We start from the raw sequence: 27,599 nt of genomic DNA on the forward strand, positions 1-27,599 counted from the left end.
TGGAAAAGTCTTCTCTAGTGAGTTGAGAATACAAATGAGTTATGTCCTGGAGCAACGAGCCATTGACATTCTCCTGAAAAATGAATAGTCAAAAGTTTGGAATTGACAGAAATGGAGTTAGAATTAATATTAGTCAATAAGAATAAAAACAGACTCAAAATCTCCTCCTGGAACACAAAGTATGCTTCTCAGAGAACTAAAAGTGCACATGGACCAAAATACAAATAGGAAATAGCTCTGTGGTGTGGATCTAAAATAAAATCAGGAGTAGCCACAAGTGTGGTGCCTTCTAATCTGTCATAGCTCTGTCTGCTGCTCAGCACTTTCTAATCTGGACTAGCATGCTTTCACACCTCTTCTAGGAGCAACTTTAGAGTCTCTCCATGATCCAGCCCTGTGGGACATTTTTGAAATTTGCTAGATGGAGAAGGAACGTACATCTTAAAAAGAAGACAGATGTTTTATTGGTCAGCTTTAAAGGCTGGTTTTCCTGCTAATTATGGCTATATACTGAAAGAAGTTTCTAAAGAGAGAGGTGAGCATGTCCTCCATTAGTTGACTGGAAAAACACAAAAAGTATTTTTTCTTCTGTAGCCAAAAGAAACTTCTATTTAGCTTGAGGGTAGATGGAAACAATCTTTTTAGAGAAATAAATTTTACAGCCTTTTTCATTGTTGATTTGTGACCTTGAGATCTGTAAAATCAGGCAGTATCCTCCTTTATGACAGCTGCTTTTATAACAACTGACATTGTAGGAGGGCAACCCTTTTATTAAAAGGCCTTTTATTTTAGAAGAGAGAAGGTAAAAGTTGCTGGTGAAGTTGCTTGATACTGTAGATGTGGCAACCAAGGACAAATCATGGCAATCGCACCTTGTTTTTACACTTATGGCTTTTGGGAACTGACAGGAAAGATTATTTTTGATTTATACCCATTTCTGAGAAGCAGACATGATAATTATCAGGTAGTTCACCTGAGTCGTGCAGCAGCTATGTCAGAAGCCAACAGGTAAATTACATGTCATAAGGATCTTGTGTGTGGAGTCACCTCATGAGGACAGCTTTAAACTAAGCTGGAAAATTCTGGTGATGAGATAGAGTGTTTCCCACACTGTCATCAAGCTGTTGAATAAATCTCATTTGCTTTTAATTGGAATGGACTCCTGGATCTGAGGTCTCCTAAGGCCCTCTGGAATCATATTATGATTATTCCTAACTTTTAATGCTGATAATCAATTCTTCTAGCACAGGTAAAAGTTCTAAGTGAATCTTTTACTTCTGTTTGAAAAATAGTTCTCCATCAGAAGTTTTGATTTTTTTTCATGCTGAAATCTTTACCTGCCTCTACTGTTTAATTGCCTTGTTTGCATGACAAGAACTAAGAAATGAAACTTCCATAAGATATGTAGAATCTTAATGGCAGAAAAGCTAACTATGGATTAGTAAAACTGAAAATTTTTGTAAAATCATAGCTCCCTCTGGGCAAAAAATTATAAGAATTGTAAAGATGAGCTCAATTTAATGAAGTATTAAAGATGAGTCCTGAAGTTTGAGGATATTTTAACTGCAAGCAGAATAATGCTGCAACTCTTTCTTCCATGATTCAGACTGTATTTAGAAATGGTAGCTTAGACCTATCTTCATTGATATACAACAAAGCAAGAAAGTGGAAAAGGAATTGAGCTTTACCATCTTTTCCGGAATGAAAGTTTTCTAAGTTATCCCAAGAAAACCCTTGGAGAGGTATAAGAAAAGCCACAAGAAAACTGTTTCTGAGCTAAGAAGTCAAAGAAGCCCAGCTGATCCAAACAAAGGATTCTTTACATGCTAAAGAGAGGGATTCAGCAGGTGGTCACATTGCTTCGGCTCTGTGAAAGGAAACTGAAAAGACAGAACTACATCAAGCTGAATCTAGCATGGACGTGACATGACTGTTGCATTTTGCATCTGACATGATGGATATCTGCAGCCACAATGGCCAAATCCATGGCACTTTTGCTTTCCAAAGAGCATGAAGGACTGCTTTTTTTTCGGAAAAAACTGAAGGAAGATTCCACATTAATTTTAATGCAGTGTGCACTGCTTCCAGAGAATGGAAAAATAAAATTATGGGCCACCTCTCCACATTATATGACCATTTCTCTAGTGATTAAATATCTATCAATTGACATTTAGCATTTTGCAGGTGTTTTCACAGACAGGAATTAGGGGAAAAGCAGGTCTTGTATATCTTATGACCTGGTTATCATTCCATTTAAAATGTTAGTGAACTATTGCATAGAAAATGGAAAGCCTAAAAAATTGCAAGAGTTATAAAAGGAATAACGGTAGTTATGTGAGCCAGATCAAACCCATTCATTTTCTGCTACTGAAAATCTGATCAGGAAAAATAAAGTAAAGGTCTGTTGTTGCCCTTCAAGAAATCCAGCTTAAAGATGAAATTCATGCCTGAGTGCAGCAAATCAATTTTGAAAAGTCAGGATTTGATTTATTGTTCTCTGAAAGGTTGTGTAAAGCTTCTTACTAGAGATCTCAAAGTTACACAAAGGTGTTTTGTATGATTAAAGGCAATGACAGTTCTCAAGGACTTTTAGAAGATGCAGATATAGGTTTATTTTTTACTGTAAGTTTTAGGTTTTCTTTCTGAATAGATGGAACTTTTTTGCATTAATTTGTTCAGCATTTGCATTACAGACACACTGATTCAGCAGTAGTGCAGGTGCAGATTTGCAGTAAATTATATACACAGATTCTGCTCTCATCTATTAAAATGTCAAAACAAGAAAACAAGATTTGAGAAAGCCAAGATATGACACTATTCAATAAACTGTAGTTATCAAAAATGTCTGAAGAAGCCATTCTTTGGCCATTCTGCTCTAGGCAAATCTGTAACACAACTTGCAAGGTCTTAAAACATAGTCCTGCAATGGAAGGGGAAAGCCAGACTAAATTAAAGCAAATATTCACTATTTCCCAGTAAACATCTCCTTTTAGGCTGCAAAGATGAGATGAATTTGGGATTTCAGATATTTATTTTGAGGAGATTAGCCTAGGTAGAAGAGTGGGTGGATTTGCTTGTGACTACATAATGCAGTTCTCTTGTGCTACAAATCCAGTGTGGCTTCAATGAATTTTGGGCACAAACAGTATTTCTGACCCTTAAACACTACTTTAGTTTTGCAAAATCACAACAGCTTCAACTTTTAAATTAGAAATGTATATATACCCACATAGATATGCATCTATGGAGGTTCCTTCCTCCCTATATTTCCCCTTTGCTTGCTCACATTATACACAGTATCAGAACTCTCAACTCAGAACTTCCTGGCTCTTGGCAATTTTTTTAGCCTTCATTTTACTGCAGTGCTCCTGTTTTATTTTTTTATAGTATTCCAGAAAAAAATCATAATGAAATAACAAAAATTGAGGATTGAAGAGAAGCTTATGCCGTGGTTGTGAACTGAGAGAGTCCTGTACTTATTTTTTTGGCCAAGGTACATTACTTTTGTAGACTGAGGACCCCACAAACCAGCACAGCTCCTCCCAAGCTTTTCCAAAGGAATAGGAGATTTACTATAAGTTGTATCAGAAGACAGAATGTAGGGTTGGTGGGGGGTTTTTTTGCCTTTTTTTTTTTACAATGTATTTATTAATGAGTTAGCAAATTGAATATTCATTGAACCTATTAATATATTGAATCACAATTTGCTACTAATGACATAATTAGCTTCTAGCAAATAGTCTTTTCTAAACAGTTAATCTCTGACTCTTCTGACAGATCCTAAGTGTGTGTTACTGTTCACTGAAAAGATAAAAAACAATTCAAAAGCCCAAACGTTGCAGGATACAATGCATGCTTATTTTGAAATTGCTTTCCTTAATCCTCTGATGTAAAGCATATTGTACTCTTATCAATTTAACACTGAGAAAAAGGAGAGGCTCTTTGTAGACTGTATTAGTAGGCTTTGTGGACTGTAGACTTATCAACCACAAGTAACATGTCTTTTCTAGAAAAGGCTGCTGTATAAACTAACACATGAACACTCAGCTCAGTAGTGAAAATTTCTCAAATGCAGCAACATTATCATATGACTGTATAATGTGCTGAACAAGCTCTCTAGCTGAGGACAATGTAATGCTATAACAATACAATACTTACATTTATGTATTCATAGCTACACAAGATTCCTCATAAACTTCACTGGTGGAATAAGTTCCTACAGGTTTACTATCCAGTTTACCCACTTTTTTAAGGTTTTCATTTTTAAATACAGGAACTATATGGTGGTAATTTAGGGAGTAGTATCTGTAGCAAAGTGCAGCTGAAGAGGAATTTTTGTAGACAAAATTTGTAGCCACTTGTTTCACCATCCAAACCGCTTCACGCAGAACTTCCAGAAGAGATTTCCCATTCAAGTTCCCATTTAGACCTTCTTTAATTAGACATTTCCCAGCACAACAGTGCAAAGTGACATTGTAGGTGCAAGAAAAGTCTGATAATTTTTAGTCAAGTTGTATCAGAGTTTATTCTAGTAGTGCCATTCTCAAATAGGTAAAATACTGTCACAACAAAAAACAGTGTTACAAAGTTCAGTTGCCAGGGTCTCTCTGCTAAACTGTGAGATTGCTTTAGAAAAAAAAAATTATATTGCCACTTAAATGGTGAAGGGGTATCAAAGCTTCCAAATATTTGCAAAAGATGTTGTGATTAAACATGGAATAGGGAAAACTGCACTCATAGTAATGAAGATAGTAGACTAAAAATTAAGGGCTCTCGTGGTCAGAATATTTTTACATTAAACAGTTTGGTTTAATTATCTGGTTTAATTTTCAGAAAGACATTTTAACCTCATTCTAAGTTACGCTAACTTAATTAGAGATTATAGACAGAAGTAAATTCTTAAAAATAATATAATTTTAGTTGAAAATTCTTTTTCTTTCTGAAGTATTGCTCCCACACTGCTAGAATGCTGGCTGTTATAAAAGCCAGTAATTTTCATTATTAATGTAATATATTTGTCAATATTTTAATCTGAAAAATTTGATTTAAAAGTAAGGGGGACAAGATCTGTTACCACAAATTTTTTTCAAGTATGCTCAAACTACCTTCCAACAATGGCTGTTCAACAAGGTAGTACTGTTCAACTCAGGGAGGTAAATCCTCAACTGTGTTAGCTGCTTATTATTCTAAAAAAAATATCCCGCCTTATCCATTTTTGTAATACTTTGTGTTTTTACCAAACTGGCTTCAGTGTGTTCTGTAAGACACTAAGGCACACTTTCTACTCTACATTTAACAGGCAAAGCTTCATTTAATGTATCTGCTTCAGCAGTACACTTCAGGAAACACTGGCCAGCTGGAGGGAGTCCAAAGGGGAAGGAGAGTGACTGGCAGTTAGGAAACATGACCTACAAAAAACAACTGCAAAATCAGGTGTTATTTGAAAGAGGAAAAGAACTAGAAAGAGTGAAAAAAGTAATGATTTTTTGCACATATCATACATGTGCAAAAAAAGGGGAAAACAATAATCTCATGGCTATGTCCAGTATGGAACTAATTAATATGCTTAATCTGCAGAACGTGACAGGTAAGGTAAATGATGTTGGGTTTTTTCTTATGATAAAGTAGTCCAGTACTTTAAACAAACTGCTAAGATAATACCACAATCTTAGCTGCATTTTAAAAAGTGGCATGCCAAAAATTATATATGTGTAACTGATCTTGGCTTTGGGCCATGGAATGACCTCTTCTAACTCTTTGTAGACCCTTTATTTTCTTTTGATTCTTGGCTATCAAGTTATTTACAATAAACTTAGCTCCTTCTGTAAAAGTTCCAAGATCAGGCCCTAAATCTGTCATGGTGTTGATAATCATGACGATCAGAAGTGTAACACTTGTAAAACTGGAATGTGAAATCCCTTACCTCACAAAATGTCAGTGAGAATCTCCTTAAAAATGACCTTGTGATATGATCCTGACAAATCCCAGCTGTATCTGAAATGGAAAGGTTATTTGACAGTGAACTTTATTTTAGTGTGGTGACTTCCGGCTGTTTGTAACAAAAATAAAGTGAATGGTACAGTCAAAACACCATAATCTCATACAAGAACAAAACCAGAGTCATATTTCATTGCTTGTTTCAGATATATTTTAGTTTATTGCTTTGTGGTTTTTGAATGCTGAAGTTCATAAATCATGGTGAGGTCAGCTGCATTCTCTTAAGTATACAAATAATCTGTAAAATGTACTTCTTGTTAGGCTATCCATGCCCAAATAGGAAATCATCTTTGACTACATTATTTTTAATATAGAACAAACTCTCTTTGAGGGCACACTATGTACATGTACCTCTTCTTACAAGTTATCTGAGCCTGGACTAACCCTGGCAGCTCAAGTCTGCACGTACCAAAAAACTGTGTGTTTTGGGAACAAATGGGAGATACAGCATTCCAGATAATACAGTGGGGGGTGGTGTTTCTGTTCCCCAAGCATTCTTCTGTTTCCCTGACAAATACTATCAAAGAATAACCAGGTGTGCAAATGGTGTAGGAAAAAAGCTAAATATCTGGGATTTACATTTTTCCCATCACCAGTTTCTGGAACTAACTTCAGCTAATTTCTATTTAGAACTGTTCAAAAGGGAAGCATGAGTCCTAATCTTTGCAAAGAAAAAATATTTACTGTTCAGTCATCCCACCACACTTACTGTTGTTTATGACTCTGGCAGTGACACACAGTGCCCTCTTACATTCTTAGTGGATTAGAAACTAAATATATGCATAAAAAATACTGTCCCCTTCTCCAGGAATTTGCAATTTTAAAAGATGTTACAGCAGGATAAAGCAACAGCCGGAGACAAATTTTTCCATCTCTAGTGAAATTTTACTGTTGTTTAGGAAGTGAAAGCAAATAGAATAAAATAAATGCAATCTATATGACAATGAAAAGGAATTTTCTCCCCTACATTGTTCTATAGAATTTTTCTTCCTAAAGTGCTGAAGCAAAAAATATATCTGTAACCATGGAGATTATACCAGGCAACATGCATAATAATTCAAAATGTAGCATCACACAAATGTTCTTTGTCATGAGTGGATTACTGCAAAGAAGTAGGTTTCCCCTAAACAATTTTCAGAAGCAGGGTAGATGTGGTTAATTTCTTAACCCTCTTTTTTGCAAGGGGAAAGTGGAAGTGTCAGCATTGTGGTATGTGCAGGAGAGCTGTATTGCATTCAGTTTGAAAAGACTCAGCTTCCCAGGTTCTTGGCAGTTTTTAATCATAGATACAATTTGCTGAAAATATTTATCTTCTGTGAATGGTCACATCAGAGCAATGAATCCACAATGCCCACATGGCATGAAAGATGTCTATGGAGACAAAGCTACAGCATAAATTAATTTTTGCTTGGGTCTTCTTTGTTCATTTGTTTTTAGGACCACATACAAATGTCCAGAATTGATATTAAAAACCATTCCTGTTTAATCCTAAAAATACCACCAATTGGCTAATTTAAGTGTTAGCTGTAAAACAGGATTCCTTCACATTTGGCAATATTTTTTTCTCTGTTTATTCTTTCATTGTGTGGATGATAGCAAATAGCTCTCAGTCTGCCAGCTTCTAGTGGAGGATGAATATTGGTGCGGTTCTGATACAATCTAAAAGGCAGAGGGAAAGAATTGCTTTAATCAGGACCTTTTATAATAACTTAATTTCATAATTTCACTTTTCCTCACAAGGAGTTAACTAAAATCTGGTGGTTTGAAGTTTGAGTTAGGAAGAGAAACTGATGATGATATAAAATGATGTAAATCCTGTTTACTTACACACAACATAGAAAATGTTGTTTCCTTGAAAAGAGGAAAAATTCAGAAGATACTTCCTTTTTATGCAGTCCTGAAGTACTTAGCTGTTTCTCAGAGCCACACAACTAGTTTTTTTACTGCCTTTGCAACGTCTTTTTTCCAATTCCTGGCATTTTTTCCCAACTCTGAAATTACAGATTTTAGTAAATCTCTTTCAAATTCCTCCTCCATGTTATTTAGCTTTGGCAATAGGCCATTGTTTCACCTATCACTTTTTTAAAGATGAATTTTTTTTTGCATTTATTTTAAGTGACAGGCCTTTTTTATGTTCTCCAACTTGAAAATGCAATTTCACCCAGCCATCAGTGGATAGAGCTAGAAAGTAATTAATTCTTTCCCTTTCTCTTCTGCAGGAGGCCACACAGAAGCCCAGTGTGAAAGCAGGAGTGAACACAGTTATTTAACATATTACTTCTGTCCCAGAGGAGCTGAACCCTTCAGAGATCAGTGGTAAGCACAATTTCCATCATTTTCCAAAGTGGGTGTTATCATGCAAAGCATGTTTTTCCAGAAGGAAAAATTTTACCCAACATATTCACTCATAAATTTAGTGAGTGGAATTCAAATAGGTCAACCATGAAGCCTAGAAAAATTAAGCAAATTAAAGCAATGAGAAAAGGTATGTTTTCTTTTGTAACTGGCAAGATAGAATCACACACCTGACCGTGTGATTAGTAACATTGAAATGGCCAGAGAGAATTTGGATTTGAGAACTGATAAAGATTTGAAGAAATAATCACAGTAAACACAGCAATAGCCATTGCTTTCTTCCCCTGTGCAGTGAAAACTACTCTGTGCTGCACACACATGACAGTATTGCAGCTCAATGATTTAATAAAGCTCTCAGCACTCCCAACCCATGTGAGCCAAATCAGGGACTCTTCCATTCCTTTGCATTCTGACTTCAAACTTAATTTTTGCATCTATTGGTAGAATTTGCACTAAAATATGTGATGTATTTAAGACAGAGCCCTTCCTAACTTCTTCTCTTACCCCTGCACTCAGCACTGGTGAGGCCACACCTCAAATCCTGCGTCCCGTTCAGGGAGGACATTGAGGTGCTGGAGTGAAGCCAGAGAAGGGAAACGAGGCTGGTGAAGGGTTTGGAGCACAAGTCCTGTGAGGAGTGGCTGAGGGAGCTGGGGGTGTTTAGCCTGGAGAAAAGGAGGCTCAAGGGGAATTTTCTCACTTTCTACAACTCCCTGATAGGAGGCTGCAGCTGTGTGGGGGTCGGGCTCTTCTCCCAGGCAACCAGGGACAGCATGAGGAGGACACAGCCCCAGGTGCACCAGGTGAGGTTTGGGTGGCACATCAGAACGAAATGCTTTACGGAAAGGGTGAATAGACACTGGAATGGGCTGCCCAGGGAGGTGGTGAACTCACCGTCTCTGGAGGTGTTTAGGGAAAGACTGGACGTGGTACTCAGTGCCATGGTCTAATTGACATAGTGGTGCTTAGTCATAGATTGGACTCGATGATCTCAAAGGTCTTTTCCAGCCTAAATGATTGTGATTGTTTTGGATCAAACCGAGCCTGCGAGGCTTACAGGCTCAGCCGCCGGGCGGGGCTCTGCACAGAGCTCGGGGGAACACAGGCTGAGGCAGCCGTGGGGCAGCAGCGCCTCGCGGCCGCTGCATCGCCACAACCGACCCCTCACACGGCGGGGAGCGCCCCTCACGGCCCCCGCCGGCCCCGCCCCAAAGCTGATTGGTTCGTGAGCTCCACGTGACCGGCGGGCGCGCGCTCGCGGGGAGCCGGGCCAGGCGGGAGCGGCGCCGGCGAGGGCGGAAGTGCGCGGCGGGGGCGCGCGGGCGGCGGCGCTGCCCCCTCAATGAGAGTCGGGGCGCGGCGGCAGCGGGAGCAGCGGGGCCGGGGGACACAGCCCAGACAGGAGCCGGGCTGGAGCCGCCGTGCGGAACTGGGCCTTAGCCCCCAGGTGAGAGCGAGCAGCGACCTCGGGATCCCCCCGCCCCAGCCCGATGGTGGGGGCCTCAGCCGTGCCGGCCCCGCGCTCTCGGTGAAGGCAGGCGGGAGTCGCCGGGTCCTGGCTGCAGCCTGGGGATGTGGCTGAGCCCGCCCGTGTCCGCTCTGCGGAAAGGGAGGGAGGGAGGGAAGGTGTCGCCGGCGGTGCGGGGCAGCCCTTCTCTCCGGGGTTTGTCGGGCGAGGAGAGCCCCGCGGCTTCTACCCGGGGGTTCCTGGGCCGTGGGAGAGCACCGGGCGTGGGCGAGGGGAGAGCGGGGCCAGCCGCTGGCCGTGGGGCCTGCGCGGGAGCCGCAGTGCGAGGCGAGAGGCCCCGCTCGTGGGTTCGGCCGCTCCTGCGGCTCCCGGTGGAGCTGGGCTGAGGTGGAGCCGGGGATCCCCGTGCTCCTGTCTACAAGTGGGACGTGGGGGAGGGAAAGGGCGAGGAGGAGCTGGCCTTGAGCGTTAGTGCAGGCTGCCCTGCCTGCTCTTGGTGCCGTCGGATAAGTGATAACGTTTCGTCTGCGGGAGATAAACGGAGGGTTTGGGATGCTGGTGGTCTCAGCTGAGCCAGAAGTTCCTGGGGAGTGTTGTTTTATCTGGCTGTGTTCTCTCTCTGCCCGTCTTTATCCTCCCTGCAGCCTTACCGGTGCAGATCTTGTAGGAAGAGAAGGGTGGTGCCTGAGTGTGACCTTACCTGGAGAAGGGCAGGGAGTGAGGTGAGGCAAAGCAGCCCAGTCATGTTTCCTGAACAGCTGGTGGGGGCCTGACTCGGTCATTCTGCTGGAGCCCTGTTGAATCGATTCTGTTCTGAGAGCAGGAGACTTAGCCTTGACTATGCCTGGGTATTTTCATGGTGGAAGGGACCAAGGAGACTGCACCTGCACAGGGAGCGGCCTTGCCATTTTCAAAGCTCAAGTGTGCAGTCTGATTACTTTTGGGTTTTGCTTTTTTTAAGCTGTTCTAACAGTACTTCTCTGGTTCCAAGATCCTTATGTCTTTTCTGAGGGACAGGGAGGTGCCTGTCCTCATCCTCAGAGGTACATGATTTTCAAGAAAAGATATCTTTTTTTCTTAATGTCTTAAATGCTCCCTGCCCCGACCCTACCCCTCCCACCCCGCAATTAAAGTTGTTAAAGTGAGAGTAGGAACTGGCAAATCAGAACCAGACTTGTGGTTCTTGGATTTGCTTGAAGGCTGAAAATAATTTTATTATAGAGAATTTAATAGAAACAGTTCGATTTCCCTTGACAATAGCATCTTTGCACTTATTCATGCATAGCAGACTTGCTAGAATAGTTTTAACTACTTGGATTTTTGCTTATGATCAGATGATACCATGGTGAAATATTTTGCATTTATTTCCTCTATTAATAAATGCTTCATTTAAGAATAAAATAGCCTTCAGACTAGTCCTGTAAACAAGTTTCCTGTGTTAGACTTTTAGGAGTAAATTGTTTATTTTCACTTCTTTTGGAGTAAGCCAACTTGTTTCTGTTTTGCATGCCTGAAAGAAAGTGAAACTGACCTATTTTTGCTAGTGTTATGTACATACTGCAGAGGAATTTCTAGTCTAAAGATTTAGGTGGAATGCTTTACAAAAGCTTTTAACTGAAAGCTTAATTTGATCAGACAATATCCTTTCTTGGCCGTCCTTTAAAACTCTCAAACTTGTCTCTAATTGTCAGTGCAGTGGTACTGGAAATCTGGGTAGAAGAGCAGTTGAAGCATTTTCTTCAAATCAAGTCAGTAATGATGGGACACTGCCTGGACCACTTGGATGTGTACACTGGAATCCTAGATAGTTCATAGTTTCTGTGATCTAATGCCTCATTTAGACTCAAATTTTTTTCAGCTGCTTAATTGATTTTGCACCTACTGTTATTTGACTAAATGCTGGATAAAATTACTTGCTTCTCTGGGAAGTGTTGGGGTGCAAGCTTCACATGGAACAAAATTGTGCTGTGAATGGAGCAGAAATGGCCACATGAAACAGCAGAACAAGCTCTAGCATCATAATTTGGGAATCTGGTTCTTAGTTTGTTCTTGTCCTGTAAACCTGTTCACTTTCCACGCAGTGGATAATTGCACAGTAACTCAGTCATTTCCTACTAACTAGATTCAAGCTCCACGTGACTGATTAAATGAATTGCTTTCTATTACACAACGGATTCATGTGAATTAACAGCCTCTCTTAGCAGGGGCACTGAGGGAGCCTGTTTCTCATGACAGCTGTGCAGGCACTAAGCACCCATGGGAGGGCAAGTACACGGTGGTATCAGGACAAACATTCCCTGAGGTCAGGAGGTGTCTTGTGGTGCCTGTTGCTGTACCAAGCAACTTGGGATGGCAGTAGTGGTGTCCAGGGGTTTGAGTGAAAGGCAGTGGCTGGGGAGCCCACAGAAGCAGAGAAATGTAGTGTTTGATGCTTTTCACTCCCTGGGTGCCTGACTTCAAGAAACTTTGCATGGCTCACTTAGGAGATGTGCTGATCCTAATTATCAACCAGGTTATGTAGCAACTTATATTCTCAAACTCATTCTGTCTTGAGTTGGAAATATTATCCTACTGATAAAAACCTGCAGATTTTAGGTTTTCTCTCTTTATCCACCTTCAAGCCCCCATGTCTCTGCTAACTGTTCTGCATCACTGTCAAGCAGTGGTGATAAGATTCCATTGCTTGTTGCCTGCTATTGCTTGGAGCAGCAGGATCAGCAGACTGTCTTGGTTGTTTTACTCTCCTAGTGGTAATAGTCAATTTTGTGGCTTTTTTTTTGGTATGATACAGTTGATGCTTGCTTCTTGATAAGAGGTTCAGAACATGTATTTTAAAAATCCTTGCTAAAAGCTGCTATGGAGCAATCATTTTGTTGGTAGCTCTTTTGGCTCATTAAACAGAACTAACCAACCTTCTCCATGCTTGCCCCAGAAATATCAAGTTGTCTTGTCATTTAAGCAAGATAAGTCTGTATAACTCATGCTTTATCTCTTCATGTTCTCCCAAATATTTATTTAATAGTAATATTAGAGGATCTGTTTTGTCTCTTGTGCTTGAGATGTGCAAATGTGTTTTTCAAGACTTGTCAAAATGAAAGTCATGGAGTCTTGTAATGTGAGAATGCTATTTAGGCTGATGTGTAAGTAGCTGCTTGATTCTTTATGGTAACAAAGTGCTTGCTTAGAGCTTCAGCTGTTTTCTGTGGAACCTTGAGCGCATTGCCCTCCTTGCTGAAGCTGTTGACAAAGGAATAATGGTTGATTACACGAATATGAGACTTAATGAAAATGCAGTCCTGACTAGGAATCTCTGCTGGATCACAAGTTGAAGACTGAAAAAATCAGTTCTGGGATTATAAGCATTTGTTAAAGTCTTAATCCTGTCAGCCGTTACTTTGTGAATTAGTGTTGCTGTCAGTTGAAGTGATTAGTGTGAAATGTTTTAGGCCACTAATAATGCAGTGAAACTGGAGTTTTTAATATGTTCTTCTTAAATTTGGAATGTGTCAAAACTAATCTGAAGGCAAAGCATAGAACTGGAAAGCTGGGAACATGCTGAGTTAAGCAGATGCTGTGATTTCTCTGGTTTCTAGCTCTTTCTGTATATATTTTTACCTGTAGTGAAAGATTATTTTTCAGAAGAGTACTGGAGACCTAGACTTAGCCCCTATTTTGGGCATGCTAGATGGACATATTAAAGAATGTTTCCAGCTTGGATTTAATATTGATGACTTTTTTTTTCCTTTTTTCCAAGCTGGTGGTTTGAATCACAGGTTTAACAGAGGAAAGAATCCCACTTTATGGACAAGATTGTTATAGAGTACTGTATTACAGTTTTATACTGAACATGATAAAGCACTTTAAAAGATTATTTGTAGGAACTACCTGAATGCTGGAATTCATGTTGCAGAACACACACCAAAGTGGCTTTTTTTTTTTTAAAGTAGGTGTTTTATAAGGTTGGTGCTACCCTGCTCCAGGGGATGCTGTCTTGGGTACCAGGCTAAAGCAGACATTTAACAAGTGAAGTAGTTTTAGATCAAGTTGCATGTCAGTTGCTTCCGCTTTCCAGAAAAGAGGTGCTTTTACTAATTGAGGAAGCTGCTCCCTGATTAAAATGAATTAATTGTAAAATATGTAGTGATCTGTGATATAGCCTTTCCACTAAACTGCTCTCCATGATGGTACTCTTCTGCTATTTAGTGTTCTTGGCTTACTTGAGATCTCATTTTGGGTAGGTAAGGAATTCTCATTGGTGTACTCACCAAGAAGTCTCACTAACTGACTTTTATGGCAGCTTTCTGCTTTTATCTACCATGTCATAAAACAGAATAGCCAAGAAATTTAAAGAAATGGTGTCTCAAAACAGCCCCAGTTCCAAGTACGCATTCCAATCTTTCTTTGCACTTTATCATGTCTTAAAACACAGTTTAAGAATCAATTTTTTAAGCAATTCTGCAGGTGTTGGAAATTTACTTTTAAGTTTGTCTTATAGGGCAAACCAAATTCAAAGTAGGCTTTATTGGTTGAATCTGTTCTGAAGTTTTAATGGAAGAAGACTAATTAGAAAATTATTAGGCATACCAGTTGGTGGTGATACTGTGCATCTTTATAGTATTAGATAAAGTTTCTAATAAAAGTGTTAGTCACGATGGATTTGCCTTAAGTTTTCTAGCTCTGCTGTACTACTTGTGCAAGTTGAAAAATGGGCCTTCTCACAGATAAGATTTGTAGCAACTGCATTGCTGGGCACAGGCTTGACTTAAAGTTGCTTAGGCTGGAAGACACTTGTGGAGACTGCCTAGTCCAGTCCTCCTGCTGACTGCTGCTCCTGACCCATAAGCTGGCAGAGCTTTGTGCACTCCAGCTTTTCTCATGGGAAAGAAGCTCTCCTGCCTTGCCAGTCTGTCCTAAAGAGCCTGTAGCCATCCACACAGCAGCACTGTAGCCATGAGAGCTATCCCAGCTCATCTCTGTGGTCCCAATGAGGTTCTAACCCCTGCAGCTACACACAGACCACCAGCGTCTCCAGCTCGTTCCCTGTACTGCATGCATTAGTGTGTAGAAGCACCCTGATTTCCCAGGAAAGGCACGAGCTCTGAGCTGAGCTGGCTGTGTATGAGAACAGTAGTTTTTTTTATTCTGGTTAAGTGCTCTGCAGATATAGGAAATGTCTCTAGGAGCACACAAGAATAAATGCACAGTTTACATTCTGCACTAGTTCTGTATGTTCATGTGACCTGTCATTTGCTAGGTCGTAAAGGGAAGTGTCCTGAGCTAAATGTGTCCTAATTCTCTGTGTTGAAGTCAAGTGGTTCTGAGTTAATAGTCTGCCACCCAAACCCAGAGTTACCAAGCATGTTATATTGTGCCACTCTTAATTCTATAGCACTCTGGAGGCTGTTGAAGAGCACACATTTGGCTGTAAATGTCTTTATAGTGGTAGGCACAGCACACTATGAGGGAGACCAAGGATAGCACTTCTCCCGTAAGTAAAGCTGTCCACAACTATAGGGCTGCTGAAATTGCATAAGACCCCTGTACTGGTGTCACAATCCAGTTCCCATTTGAAGATAGAAATACTGGTTTTGTCTTTGAGGTAAAGTGTATGAATACAGTAGTCTGGAGGACTGTCTTATTGAAAACATCTGCTCCTAGTCGAGTAGAAAGGCAGCTTCTTGCATGTGCAGAATACCTTGGTATGATGTTCTATACCTCATTGGGGAAACTGGAGTAAAGAAATCTGTTTAAAGGTGACATAACACAGCAGCTGAATTATGGGTACTAAATGTCACTATTGTTGTTTTGTGTGATGTAAATGCATTGATTGAAAGATGGAGAGAAAGGGTTCAGTGCTTGACACTTGTGTGATGTTGCCTGATTGAGGGAACTTAGTGACTCACTGTATGCATCTGTGAACCCTGCAGTGAAGTCAGTGAAGTGCTTAAAATAGTGGGAGTACCTTCATAGGCTATAGGAAGGTGATCCCTGAGTGCTCCTAGGGAGCTGGGATTCTATGGTTAAGAGTGAGCTCAGAATGGGGGATTATTGCTTGCCTATCAGCATCAAATGTGGTCTCAACAGTGCCTTATATTTCCCCATATGGAGATGTGAGCATGAGATATTAACTTCAGTTTGTGAGCAAGGAATGTAATTGTATGAGCAGAGACAGTTGCTTCTGCGGGTGTTACCTGAATAATGTTTGGACTTGTGACTTACCCCAGATGTCCAGCTCACTATGGAAGCATGACGTAGTGAGATACATCCTTTGGGGAAGCAACAGTAGCAGCTTGTGGCCTGTCTGCAGTGTCTGGTGCCTTGTTGGTGAGACCAATGGACCCGGTCTGGTAGCCCCAGGACTGGGTAACAGTAGTGAGAGCTCCTGCAACTCTGTAGCACACTTCTCAGTTGAATGGGCGTTTGTTGGAGTTTGTGAAATCAATGGTAGTGTTGACTTTCTTGTGGATTATATAGCTGCAGCTTTTTCCCTGAAGTAACTGAAACCATGTTGTAACCTCATACTGAGGTAAGATTTTGGTTATTTTGAGCTCTAGAGTGCCACTTAAGACACTGATTGTGTGATCTGACGTGTTTGACTTGGCTGTTATATTTGTTAGGCTCTTGGAGATCCAGTTAAAAATTGGTATGAGATTAACTATCTGAAGCATGTCACCACTATCTCTTGGTGGCTTGGTGGACTTCGTGTATGCTGTGTATCAGAGATGGACATGTTTCTGCATGGGTGAACTTTCAAAGGAAGTGTAGTTGAAATACACTTTGCAAGTCAGTGGGAGTGAGGCTGTTGAGCAAGTCTGTTGCCTGAGTGTCACTTTTCTGGTATGAGCCAAATTACCTAGTGTGAACTGTGCTGTCATAATTCACCCTAGGTAATTAGGCAACTAGACTGTTATCACCACAGTGACAAACTCTTAGCATAATAATACTGATTAATGGTATTAACTCAGTCCTTGTGCTTATAGAAGAATTTTGTCAGGTTTTCTAGCAACATCTTGCAGGCTAAGAGCAACATGGTAGATCTCTCTCTGCTGTCGTCTGTCTGCAATATGTCTTCTGGGTTAGACTTGGAGGCTTTCTGAAAGTATTTGGAGAGGTCTGGCTAGATATCTCCCTACTGAAGAAGTGGTTTTAGCTGTAATAGCACTACTGTCTGATGACTTTCACTCCAGGTAATACTTTCTTGCTGAAATAAAGAGTATATTCTCTCTGGTGCTACATATGCCCTACTAGCTGCTCTGTACTGAGTAATATGGAAAATAATGTGGAGAGTGATTTCTTACATATTTACCCATAAAACTGACTCTGTGCAACTATGATGCTTGCATGCTATCTGTACAACAGTGAGGCAGTTATTATAACTGTACTGCCTACATGCAATGACAATCTCTTGATACTGTGGGTACCTGGCTATTAAGAGCATTAGCTTTGTAGCATGACATTGAAACCTTATTTACTTATATATAGATGTATGTGATTTTTTGGGGTTGGGGGGAGGGTGTGCTCCAGTGCCTTAAAAGCACTGTTGGAGGGAAGTCCTTTTTCTTCTCTGAGCTACTGCTCAGAAACAAGTTACTTGGCTGTTTTTCTTTCACTCTGATGGAATTCTAAAAATAAACAGTCAATCAAAACCAAGCAACAAAACAAAAAAATCCCTGAAAAAAAACCCCGAACAAACAAATTCACGTATTTAAGTTCCTTAGGAACAGGGATATATGTTTGCTTATATTTAACTTCAGCATAAGATCTGAGTTTTAAAGGGTTGCTTTAAAGTGTTACTCTTCTGAGCAATGGATCAGACTCTTTCCTGTGACTAAATCTTTGAAGGTTGTAACCTTGCTACAGACTTGGACAGGATGTAGTTCCAGTTTTTCTTAGATATCAAGATTATTCTTAGCAAGATTATTGGCTTGAGATTACTGCTGATGTGTAAGGTAATATCTGTCTATTTGTAATGAGTAATCCGGAATGGTTCTGTGCTGAATGATGTGAGAGGGCATATATTTAAGAATTTTATCTAGTAAGTAAATCTAAGTTAAATGCTGTCAGATTTGCTTTCCAAGCTGCATGGATGCATCTCTGAAAACCTGTAAGAAGAGTTAAGCTGTGCTTGGCAAGGATGGAGAGGAGTGTGGGGAATGTGAGTATATACAGGTATTTTGTGCTTAAAATGGATCACTGTTGTGGTGGTCCAGGTCTGAACAGAGCCTTAAAACATGGAATTAACCAAGTCTAGCTATAACCCATTGGAAAGAGCAGCGTGCTAGGCTTTGTAGGTTGCAAGGACAATGACCAGTCAAAGGAGGAGTCTCTTGTTCTTCCTGTTCTACATAACTGTAGGTGCCAAAAAATATTTTGTATACTAATCACGCTTCTCAAAATCACTTGATTTTATTAAACTTTTTTAGTCTAAGTGAAGAGCTGGAGATAATTGCGTGCAAATGTGTGGGACAGTGAAAAGTAAGATACAGTATGGAGACCAAGGTCACTAGTAGAGATTCTTAATCCTAATTGGCTGGCATCCACTGATTGGATGTCTGATGCTATTAATACTATTGGAATATTTTAGTATATAGTGATATCTGCGTCCTCTTCATGCATGCAGAGAGGGCTCCTGATCACAACTATATTAAAAATACTGTTTTTATACTCCCTGTGATATTTTCCAGATGAGCAAGTCTTAGGGACTCTCCTGCAGTACAAGTTCATCTCACAGTCTGCAGTCTTTCTTATTATGAAAGCCAATACTCCAGTCTGATTCTTTTGATGAAAAACAATTCTGAATTGAAATGGTTCTTCAGTCTGTGCCTGCCATTTCCCCAGCCTTGTAGGAGATGGAGAGCAATAATGACCTGGCTTCAGGTTCTGGTTTAACCTTTAACTGCTGTAACAAAGTGAACTTGCTAGTCCTGGTCTTGCTTCATGTGTCAGTTAGTTAGCAGTGTATGTGTAGCTCCTGCTAGAGCATATTTGTAGCAGCCAATATCTGTAAGTCTACACACAATCTGGGAGATTTAGGCAGGACTAGTAACTAATAATAATTGTCTGAAACTGGTGTAATGTAACTTTCAGTGTATTAAGTACATGTATTTATTCTGAGTTTTTTCCAGTAACATTTAGGGATATAGTTGTTGCCACTTAGAACAAGAATCTAGCCTATATAAGGAGGTTAGATCCCTTAATGTGTACAGAGTAAAGCAGTTCCTTGCTTTAAATTCTTACTTTTCATCCTGCTATTATAAAGTATTAAGTTTTCAAAATCTGTTTTGAGTTTCTTTTGCAGTGCCCTTGTTGTGGCAACTGCAAGTCTACTAGTAGGTCTTAGGGAGAGAAAATGCCCGATTACCAAAAGCAAATCTGAGTTTTGGGTTTCACTCCATTGCTCAGCCTGGCCACTGAGGCCAGGGGTGTGGCTGCCCCTTGTCTAAGGAGTGAATTGTGAACATTGCTGCCCGGTTTCTGCAGCAATATAAGTAACTGCATGGCTGCTACACCTTCTTTGGCCTGAGCTGTACAAACTCCCTTCACATCAGCACTGAGGCGTGTGTGGCCTTGCAGATGTGACTGGCAGCCCCAGTGGGCTGTGCTGAATGGCTCTGCTGAAGGAGGAGATGGGCTGGAACAGCCAGGGGCAAGAAAGAGGGGACTGAGGGACAGAGGATGGTTATGGCAGCATTGGGTGATATAAATGGGGACTGCAAAACTACCCCATTGTGCTCTGGGAGTCATCTCAAGATGAATGAATTCTTTGACCCAATTAAACGTGGCTCAGAAAAATTTATAAGCACAACTGAGACAGTAGAAACGTCCAGCATTACATGGGGATGAGGATATCCCAAGCAGGAATTTCTACCAAACACATCATGATCTCTGTTTAGAAACCATTAACTGGGTATATGCTAGAGGTAAGATATTAGCACAGCAAAAGAGGACAGAGTAGCATTTGTAATTTTTCAGCCTGCATATCCTAAAATTTTCAGTGGCATTAAATATGCCACTTAATCTCAAATGGATTTTTTTAGTTGAATTACCAGTTGGAGCATTTACAGTCCATTGAAAGCTAATGGAATTTCAGTACTTAAATATTTTTTGGGTAACCTCAGAATGGCTGAGGAGCTCTTACAGTTCATAGCTCAGTGAGATTGTTAATTAGTTTTGTGATCCAGGGAATTTCTGTGACTACATTCTTATGGGCATATCACAGAACCAAACACTTCAAAGCCTCTAATTCATATTCTGATAAATGAGGATCACTAAAATACCATTGCAAAACCTTGCTCTTTCTGTGCTGGCTTTTGATGACATCATATTAAGTCTTTATAATAGGTTGAATACCCAGATTTTCCTTTAAAAGTAGGTATCTGAAGGGTTTAACAAAGCTTCTCTGTCAAGCTATTGGGCTAAGGGTTTCTAGAATCCTGTTTTAAAATCCAAAGAATGGCTGCTTTCAGTGGCAGGATAGCAGTGAAAAGAAATGTCCAAAGATATCAGCTGCACAGCAAGAGAACAAGGGCTGATCTCAGCAATTTTGAGCTTAGAGCTTTATTTCAGTTTTAAATCTCAAACTGAATGGAAGAACTAGCAGCAATTCCAATTAAAGCCTTTGGAGGGTCTCAGATTCTTTTATTATAGCAACAGAATATTTATTGAAAACCAGGTAGACTTAGTGAAGCTTCTGTTTTGGTTTTTTTTTTTTTTTTCCTCATGTACTTGGATGAACTGTAGCAAAGTTTCATTCTTGTGAAGTGACAAGAGTGTTTTTCTTTAAGTGTTCTGCCGCTGTGGTCGTCCTAATTCACGTGAAATAAACAGGGATGTGAAAGTGTGGTCTGGTTTGAAATACATATAGTTATTCAGTCATAGTCTTTGAATCTTGGTATTAGGTAAAGCAGTCCTGTTTATAATCTGTGTTCTGAGCAGTTTTACTGTTTAGGTTGAGGAGAGGGTGGAGAAAAAGCAGTTTACTAAGATGTTTATAAACAATTGCCTTGAAGTGCTCAGTTTCAAGGTACCAGCCAAGAATGACACAACATTGTTCAGGGAGCTTTAGTTAACCTGCAGGAATTGTAATCTAAACAGATAAGGGAAGGCTGAAATAGCTGGTGAGTTTAGGTTTAGATATCTTACATTGAAGGTGGCATGGTTTGATTAGTCCTGTGGCCAAGTAGAGATCTTCAGAAGTCTAAATCAAAACAGCTGATTAGTAACTCCTATGGTTTGAATTGTAGATTCTGTGCTTCATGTGGGCAGCCTGTGGGCTGGTGTAACCTTCCTTCCTTGATCTGAAGAGCATCTTTCACCAGCATCACAAAGCTCCCATTGTGCATAAGGCTGTGTGTTACCTATTATAGAATAAATGCAGAGTTATCAAGTCAGTGGCTTAATCCTTATCTTTGAAAACATATGAACCAGGTAATTACTTCTATTTTCTTGAAGAAGAAAGACTGCTAGAAAAAGTTTATTCTCTGACATGGCATCTGTCTAGCAGTTTATTTCAAGGCAGGGTGATTGGTAACCAGAAGGAACCACCTCCCCTGCCTCACTCCCCCAAATAAACTTTCAGAAGGCTTGGGGTGTGGTGGGTTTTTTTTTGTTTGGTTGGCTGTTTTTGTGGGTTGGGTTTGGGTTTTTTTTTTTTTTTTTTTTTTTTTACAGCTTATGACACCCAGCATATGAAGTTCAACATGGTGTCATTAAACCTGAGGGTAAAGTGACAGATGGAAATTAAATAGATTGACTGACTGCCCAATGGATTGCTTCTTGTCCTGTCAGAGGAGGGTGAATCTTGCTGGAAAGTAAACTGAGAGCATTAGGGGAGACGAGGCATCTTACCACAGCTTTGGGTGTCTTGTCTGGACACCTACTCAGAGTGTGCTCTTCAGCATATGCAATAATACCCTTTGTCTTAAATCTATGCTCCTTAAACTGAAGGGACTTGAGTAATGTTTTAAAGCAATTGCAGTTGTCGCAGTTGTCACAGTTGTTCTAGACACTGCTCCTTTTTTTGAGAAGTGGTTGGATTTCCCAAGACGTGTTTTTCTGTGAACAGGTGAGTTAATGTCAGTGTCTTGACTGCCTCAAGGATGCCTAATGTACAGAATAGGAAGAAAATTCATCCTTGCCTACTCAGAGATAGCAGAGGAGAGACCTTCCACTTGTGTTAATAGATTTTGGGGCTTTTTTTACTTTTTTTAACCTCAAGTAGCTGTTAGATGTGAGCTTTGAACCATGTTGTGTAAACTGTTTCTTGGGCTGCAGAAGTGGAGATAAAAATAAACAAACAGTTGGCTCCAAGGCCTTCTCTTGTTGTTTCATTAGAATATTCCTATTATAATCTCACCATGCCCCTTTCTGAAGCAGTGATGTGCTGTCAGCCTGTTGTTCTGTAAGCACTGGCACTTCTGCACTGATACTGTGTTAATCCTGTGTCACACTGCTTCAGCCTTGCCTTGTCCTCTGTTCTTGCCTCCTCACTGCTCGGCTCTTCTGGGCTGGAGGGGGCCATGCTCTCCCTCCCATGCCACCAAAGAAGAGCTGCTTTGTGTGCAGTTTCTGGGACCTCACTGAGTGCACACTGCACAGGGTCTGTGTTGTGAGCATACTGCTGCATTCACAGGGTCCCTGTAGTCCTAATCCTCTGAAATATTTGAGTGGCACTTGGAACAGCTCTGCAGGGAAGATCGAGTACCTTGGCTATGGAGAGCTTTAGATGCAAACTGTCAATTTTGATGCTATTGGGTGGATTTTGCTTTGATTATGAATCAGGTAATAGTGTAAGGCTGACCTTGCAGTTTCTACACGGCTGTTGTTTGGGTGGAATAGAGAAGGAAGGATTTAAGTATTCCCTCCACTTACCATTATGATGAACTCAAGCTTGTCAGTATTTTTGCTAAAATAGAACTATTAATTTGCCATAACCATGTAAAGATGTCGTATTTGTATTGACAGAAAGGAAAGTCTTATCTCTTGGCTATTAGTACATTAAGCCTTTATTGCTGTTGCATAGCACAGTGGACTTAGGGCTGGTGCCTATTACATATTCCTAAGTTTGTGATGCCAGAAAATTGTCTAATTTGAAAACTTTGTATTAAATAACACGACAGTTACAATAATGTTAGGATGTCTGATAAAAGAATACTCACAGGTTAAAACCAGTCACAATTATATGAAAAGTAGCTAAGGGTCACACTCTAGAAAGCGCTTATCTACTACTGTGAAAGCCAGACTACTCTTGAACTATGACAAAACAGCATTCTCTACAATTTAAGAGCAGGCTGTGTTATTTCTAGAACACTTAAAGTCCCTGAATTGTCTTGTTGTGTGGCCAATCTGTAGCTCTTGTTTCTTGGGTGTTTATGTCCAAGCAAGCTGAATTCCAGTTTACCATTTGTAGACTATGTGGACGATAGGCAAAACAACAACTTCGAGTTCGGGTGCTACCTGTTGTGTTTTTTCACATTCCCTTGGTAGGGAAATGTTCTCTTCCTCTCTTGCCTCTCCAGTGACTGAGTTAAAAATCAATCTCTGTGGTAATTGCTGAATTCACTGTCCCAACAAATACATGTTTGTGCTGTACAGGGAGAACCTATGGAGAAGTAGGAATTGTCACGCCTCATTTCTGTACTAAGGAGTGTCCTGGATGAGGGAGCTGATGTATAACATAATAGAGAAGATTACCAGAGGAAAATATCTGTCTTCACTTACCAGTGTTTATCCCAGAATGAGCACTTAAAGATGATTAATTTGCATTGCTGTACTAAATGTATGTAGCAAACAGGTGTGAGTAAAAAACTGCATGGAAAAATACTGCTACTCAGATGTTTGACAGTGCTGTCCTGAGGGCACTTCTTGATTGTTGGCATGTTTGTTCTTGTATGCATGAGTCAATGAGAACTTAGTTTGATTTGTTGCTTTTCAGAACATCAAGTCATGACAAGGGGAAAAAAATAGTTACTATCAGTGTACTCTAAGGGCAGTTGTCCAGACTGGTCATGGAATTGTCAGTCTCAGAATGCAGGGCACATAAACTGGATTGCTTGGAGCAAACTGCTTTCAGGAAGAGGGTTGGACTGGACAGTATCCAAAGGTCCCTTTCCAAGCTAAATAATCCTATGGCATGTTTGTAGGCTGATGATCCCTTAGTCTCTTGTTAATTTTGTTTAAGCCAGCCGGTTGTCCTGAAGCTTTTTCCAGTATACTACTCAGTAACTTCTACTGTTGGCCTTGTGTTTCCATACAATTGCACTTGCTGATGTGGCAGTTGCAGTGTTTTTCTAGAGTAATTGTGTCCAGGTAAATTTGAAACTCCTGGAAGGTCCATTGCTTCTGGAATGAAGTGTGCTGCTATAAATCAAGGCTGGTACAGCCACTTCCTGTAGCAGTGTTTTCTGAATGGTCTGCTGGTCTCCTTACAGCTCTCTGCCAGGATATGAACAGCTGGGGTCCTTTGTGGTGCTCCAAGGACACAAGAATGTCTATCCTGCCATCTACCATATACTCTTCATGTGTCTGAAATACTAATATTTGGGTTTTTTTCCTGTGTGGGAATCCTGACTGGTGACACATCTTTGTTTCATTTATTTCTGCTTTTATCTTCAATGTGCTGTCCTTGGAGATGCTGCTCTGTGCTAATCAGCATGGCAGCTGCTGTTACAACTACTGTGTCCAACTACTCTTTAAAAAACCCAACCAACCAAAAAAGAGGCAGTATTATTTTTAAGGAGCCTCCAGTATTTAATTACTAGGCTCACATAACACACAAACAGAGGCTTGTTAGCTAGGGCTTGTTTATTGAAGCTTACTCCTTTATGGCTTAGCAACATCAGGAGGAGAATAGGAACTGAGATTTTTTTGCAGTAAAGCAGGAATGTTTTTTTTCCTAAGCAAATTAGATTTGCAGCATCAAAAGGCAGGAAGAGTGTAAAATAAATGGTAATACCATGTCATGAGACTTTCTGCTAGAAGCTTTTGCAACTTGTTCCTGCCAATTTACTGTGTATCTCTGCTGTTTTCTTAGCCTACGCAGGGAGAAGATCAAAAGCCAGATTTCTGCCTATGAGCAGATCTAAGGTATAGCTGTATCAACATTAAAGAAATATTTTAGAAAGGTGTAATGCCTTATAACAAGAACAATAAAAACCACTTAATTTCATATCTTTTAAGAGAGAGTGGGTTTTTCTTTAGAAACTCCTCTAGACACTAGTCTTGTAGGCTGGGTTTACAAATTAAGAGTAGCTTGTTAGAAACCTTTGGCACTTTTATTAATCATACTGTTGTCACAAATAGAAGGCATTTGTTTTCATACCTTGTCCTACTCATACCTTAGGCATGGTTTGCATGCCAGTGCATTGGAGTGGCCCATTCTTTAGGCTTGCAGGGCAGAGTTTTAATCTGTTTTTTCAGCACTTGTGAGACGCTTTACCTGCATGCTACCCTGATGTCACCAATGTCATGGATGGGTGACTGTGCTCCTTCTCTCTGCAGATCTGATTGGTTGCCTGGCACTTCGTCTGTGGCAAGCAGGACAATGGCTGCCAGCAAGAGCAAGAACCAGAGTTCCTTGGCCCTCCATAAAGTAATTATGGTTGGCAGTGGAGGTGTGGGTAAATCTGCCCTCACACTTCAGTTTATGTATGATGAGGTAAGTAACTTCGGTTCAGCTTCTCTAAAGCACAAATTCACGTGGCTTGCTAGGCTTTTTTTTTTTTTTTTGTGAGACAGGAGAAGTACATGTGATGAGCAAAAGACCTGATGACCCAGCTGGGCAGGAGCAGGATGTAGAAAGCTGGGAGATGTGTCCTCTGGGAACATCTCTGGCTCAAGGTGACAAAATTGATGCTTATTTGTGAAAGAACTGTCTTCAGAAGTCATACATAATGTATGGGTGCTTGTGTACAGAAGCTGTTACTACTTGGAGTTGAACTTTAATTTTGTAATTTAGGTCAGTTAAGGCTGAAGTCAGAAGTAAACACTCTAGCTCATTCTGAGCTGAGTGATGAAGTAGGCATGTTCATAGCATGAATTCTTCCATGCTGGTATACTGGAAGCTAGATTAGGCAGCCCACACTAGTTAGGTGAAGGAATACATGATCTTGTAGTTGAAAAGTTAGTATTTATCTACAGTTTGTCCACACATACTGTAGTAGTGTAAGTATCTGAACAGGGGATATAGTCATTAATGAAAGCCAGCCAGCTTGATTGGGCTTAATTGTTGTGTTCTGAGGCTGAGAGGCTCTTTACCTCTCTACTTCTCTACTGGATGTGTGCTGTTGAACTGGCAGTGGCTTTGTGGATCTGATCAATACTGAATGGACTAAAGTATGTGCCTGTGTAATTATGGAACAGGCTTTCATGTTCAGCAGCTGGATGCTCTCATCTACACCTGTTAAAAGTTCAGATACCTGTTCCTGAAGTATATTCAAATGCATTTTCTAAAAGTGGGAGATCCAGATAAGGCCAGCACATTGCTTAACTTATACTGCAAGTCTGTTCTTAAATTCTGCTGAAGCTGCTGACAGTGTTTTGTGTAGCAAAACCTGACTAGGCAAATTGGCTCTTTGATGTATTAAGGGCTTAAATAATTTGCTTTTAATAGTAACACTAAAAAAAAAAAAAAAAAGTGGTGGAACTTAGTGGCTGACTGAATTATGAGAAGGTTTTGGGGAATTTAAATGTCACTGAAGTGAAAGAAGGAAGATAGACAAATACTGAGACTTTGACAGTAATTCTAAACACTGATCCCTTTCTTGTCAGTTTGTAGAAGACTATGAACCTACCAAGGCTGACAGCTACAGAAAGAAAGTAGTTCTGGATGGTGAAGAAGTTCAAATAGACATTCTGGACACAGCAGGGCAGGAGGATTATGCAGCTATCAGAGACAACTATTTCCGCAGTGGAGAAGGGTTTCTTCTTGTCTTTTCAATAACAGAGCACGAATCCTTCACAGCAACAGCAGAGTTTCGGTGAGTAGTTTCTCTCCTAGGCAGGGGAAGTTATCCAGTTCCTGTGTTGCTCTGACAGCTCTGCCTAAAAGCTACAGCTCTTTATTCTTTGTCTGTTATCATTTGATCAATGAAAGTGACACCTGACCATTTTGCTCTCAGTAACTGATAATCTAAACCACAGTATTCAGCCTCTGGCTTTAGTCATCTTCGTGCCTGTAACTTACGAGTACACTATGCCAGCAGCAACTTCAGGCAAGTAACAGATTCTTGGACTCCTAAAAAAGGCATATTCCAGCCAATTTTCAGTCTTCATGGATGTGAAGTTTAATTATCTTAGAACAGTACTTCTGGAATTAAGTCTGTCTTTTGGCCAGGTTTCAGACACAGTATTGCTTACTGCTAGAAGCAGGTGCTCTAAGGAAGGGAAGGATTAGCCTCCACTCTCAGGTATGGATTGGTGCCAAACAAGGGTTGGCAGCCAGGCATTGCTATTGTAGGCAGACGTATTCCTAGAAAGACACAGGGTAGTAGTAAGCACTTCCATTTTTCTTCTTGGAATTAGCAGTTCTGATGTAAAAATTGGTACCAGATTGACCACAGAAACTGCTTGTGTAGTGTGGGGGGTAAGTAGAAAAGGATTTAAACCACCTCTCTGGTTTTAGAATCCATGTGGCCACATTCTTCAGGGCAAGTGTTCTAACTGTTTTTGATAATACCTATTGCCTCAGTAGGAGGTAAATCAGAGATTGCCTGGAATAGCTGTATAACTTGAAGGAAAACTTCCCAAAGCATAGGGAAATTATAGGAGTTCTATGCTTGTC

The 27,599-nt window shown here is 40.4% G+C and overlaps 1 protein-coding gene across 5 annotated transcripts in view; it reads left to right on the forward strand.

The window, feature by feature from the left end:
* Positions 1-27,599, forward strand: part of RALB (RAS like proto-oncogene B) — a 44,390-nt gene that overhangs the window by 10,699 nt on the left and 6,092 nt on the right. The window contains exons 1-5 of one of the 5 annotated variants that reach the window (XM_041405990.1): positions 9,617-9,799; positions 10,465-10,542; positions 23,414-23,597; positions 25,319-25,475; positions 26,588-26,796. In XM_041405990.1, the coding sequence (XP_041261924.1) occupies positions 25,362-25,475; positions 26,588-26,796 (323 nt within the window). In that variant the 5' untranslated portion in view covers positions 9,617-9,799; positions 10,465-10,542; positions 23,414-23,597; positions 25,319-25,361. Of the gene's footprint in view, positions 1-8,216; positions 8,314-9,616; positions 9,800-10,464; positions 10,543-23,413; positions 23,598-25,318; positions 25,476-26,587; positions 26,797-27,599 lie in introns of those variants that run through there. The other 4 variants (XM_041406000.1, XM_041405982.1, XM_041406008.1 and 1 more) reach the window with 4 other exon arrangements.

This window comes from Onychostruthus taczanowskii, unplaced genomic scaffold, assembly GCF_017590055.1.
Source record: "Onychostruthus taczanowskii isolate IOZ18803 unplaced genomic scaffold, ASM1759005v1 scaffold10, whole genome shotgun sequence".
Lineage (NCBI taxonomy): Eukaryota > Metazoa > Chordata > Aves > Passeriformes > Passeridae > Onychostruthus > Onychostruthus taczanowskii.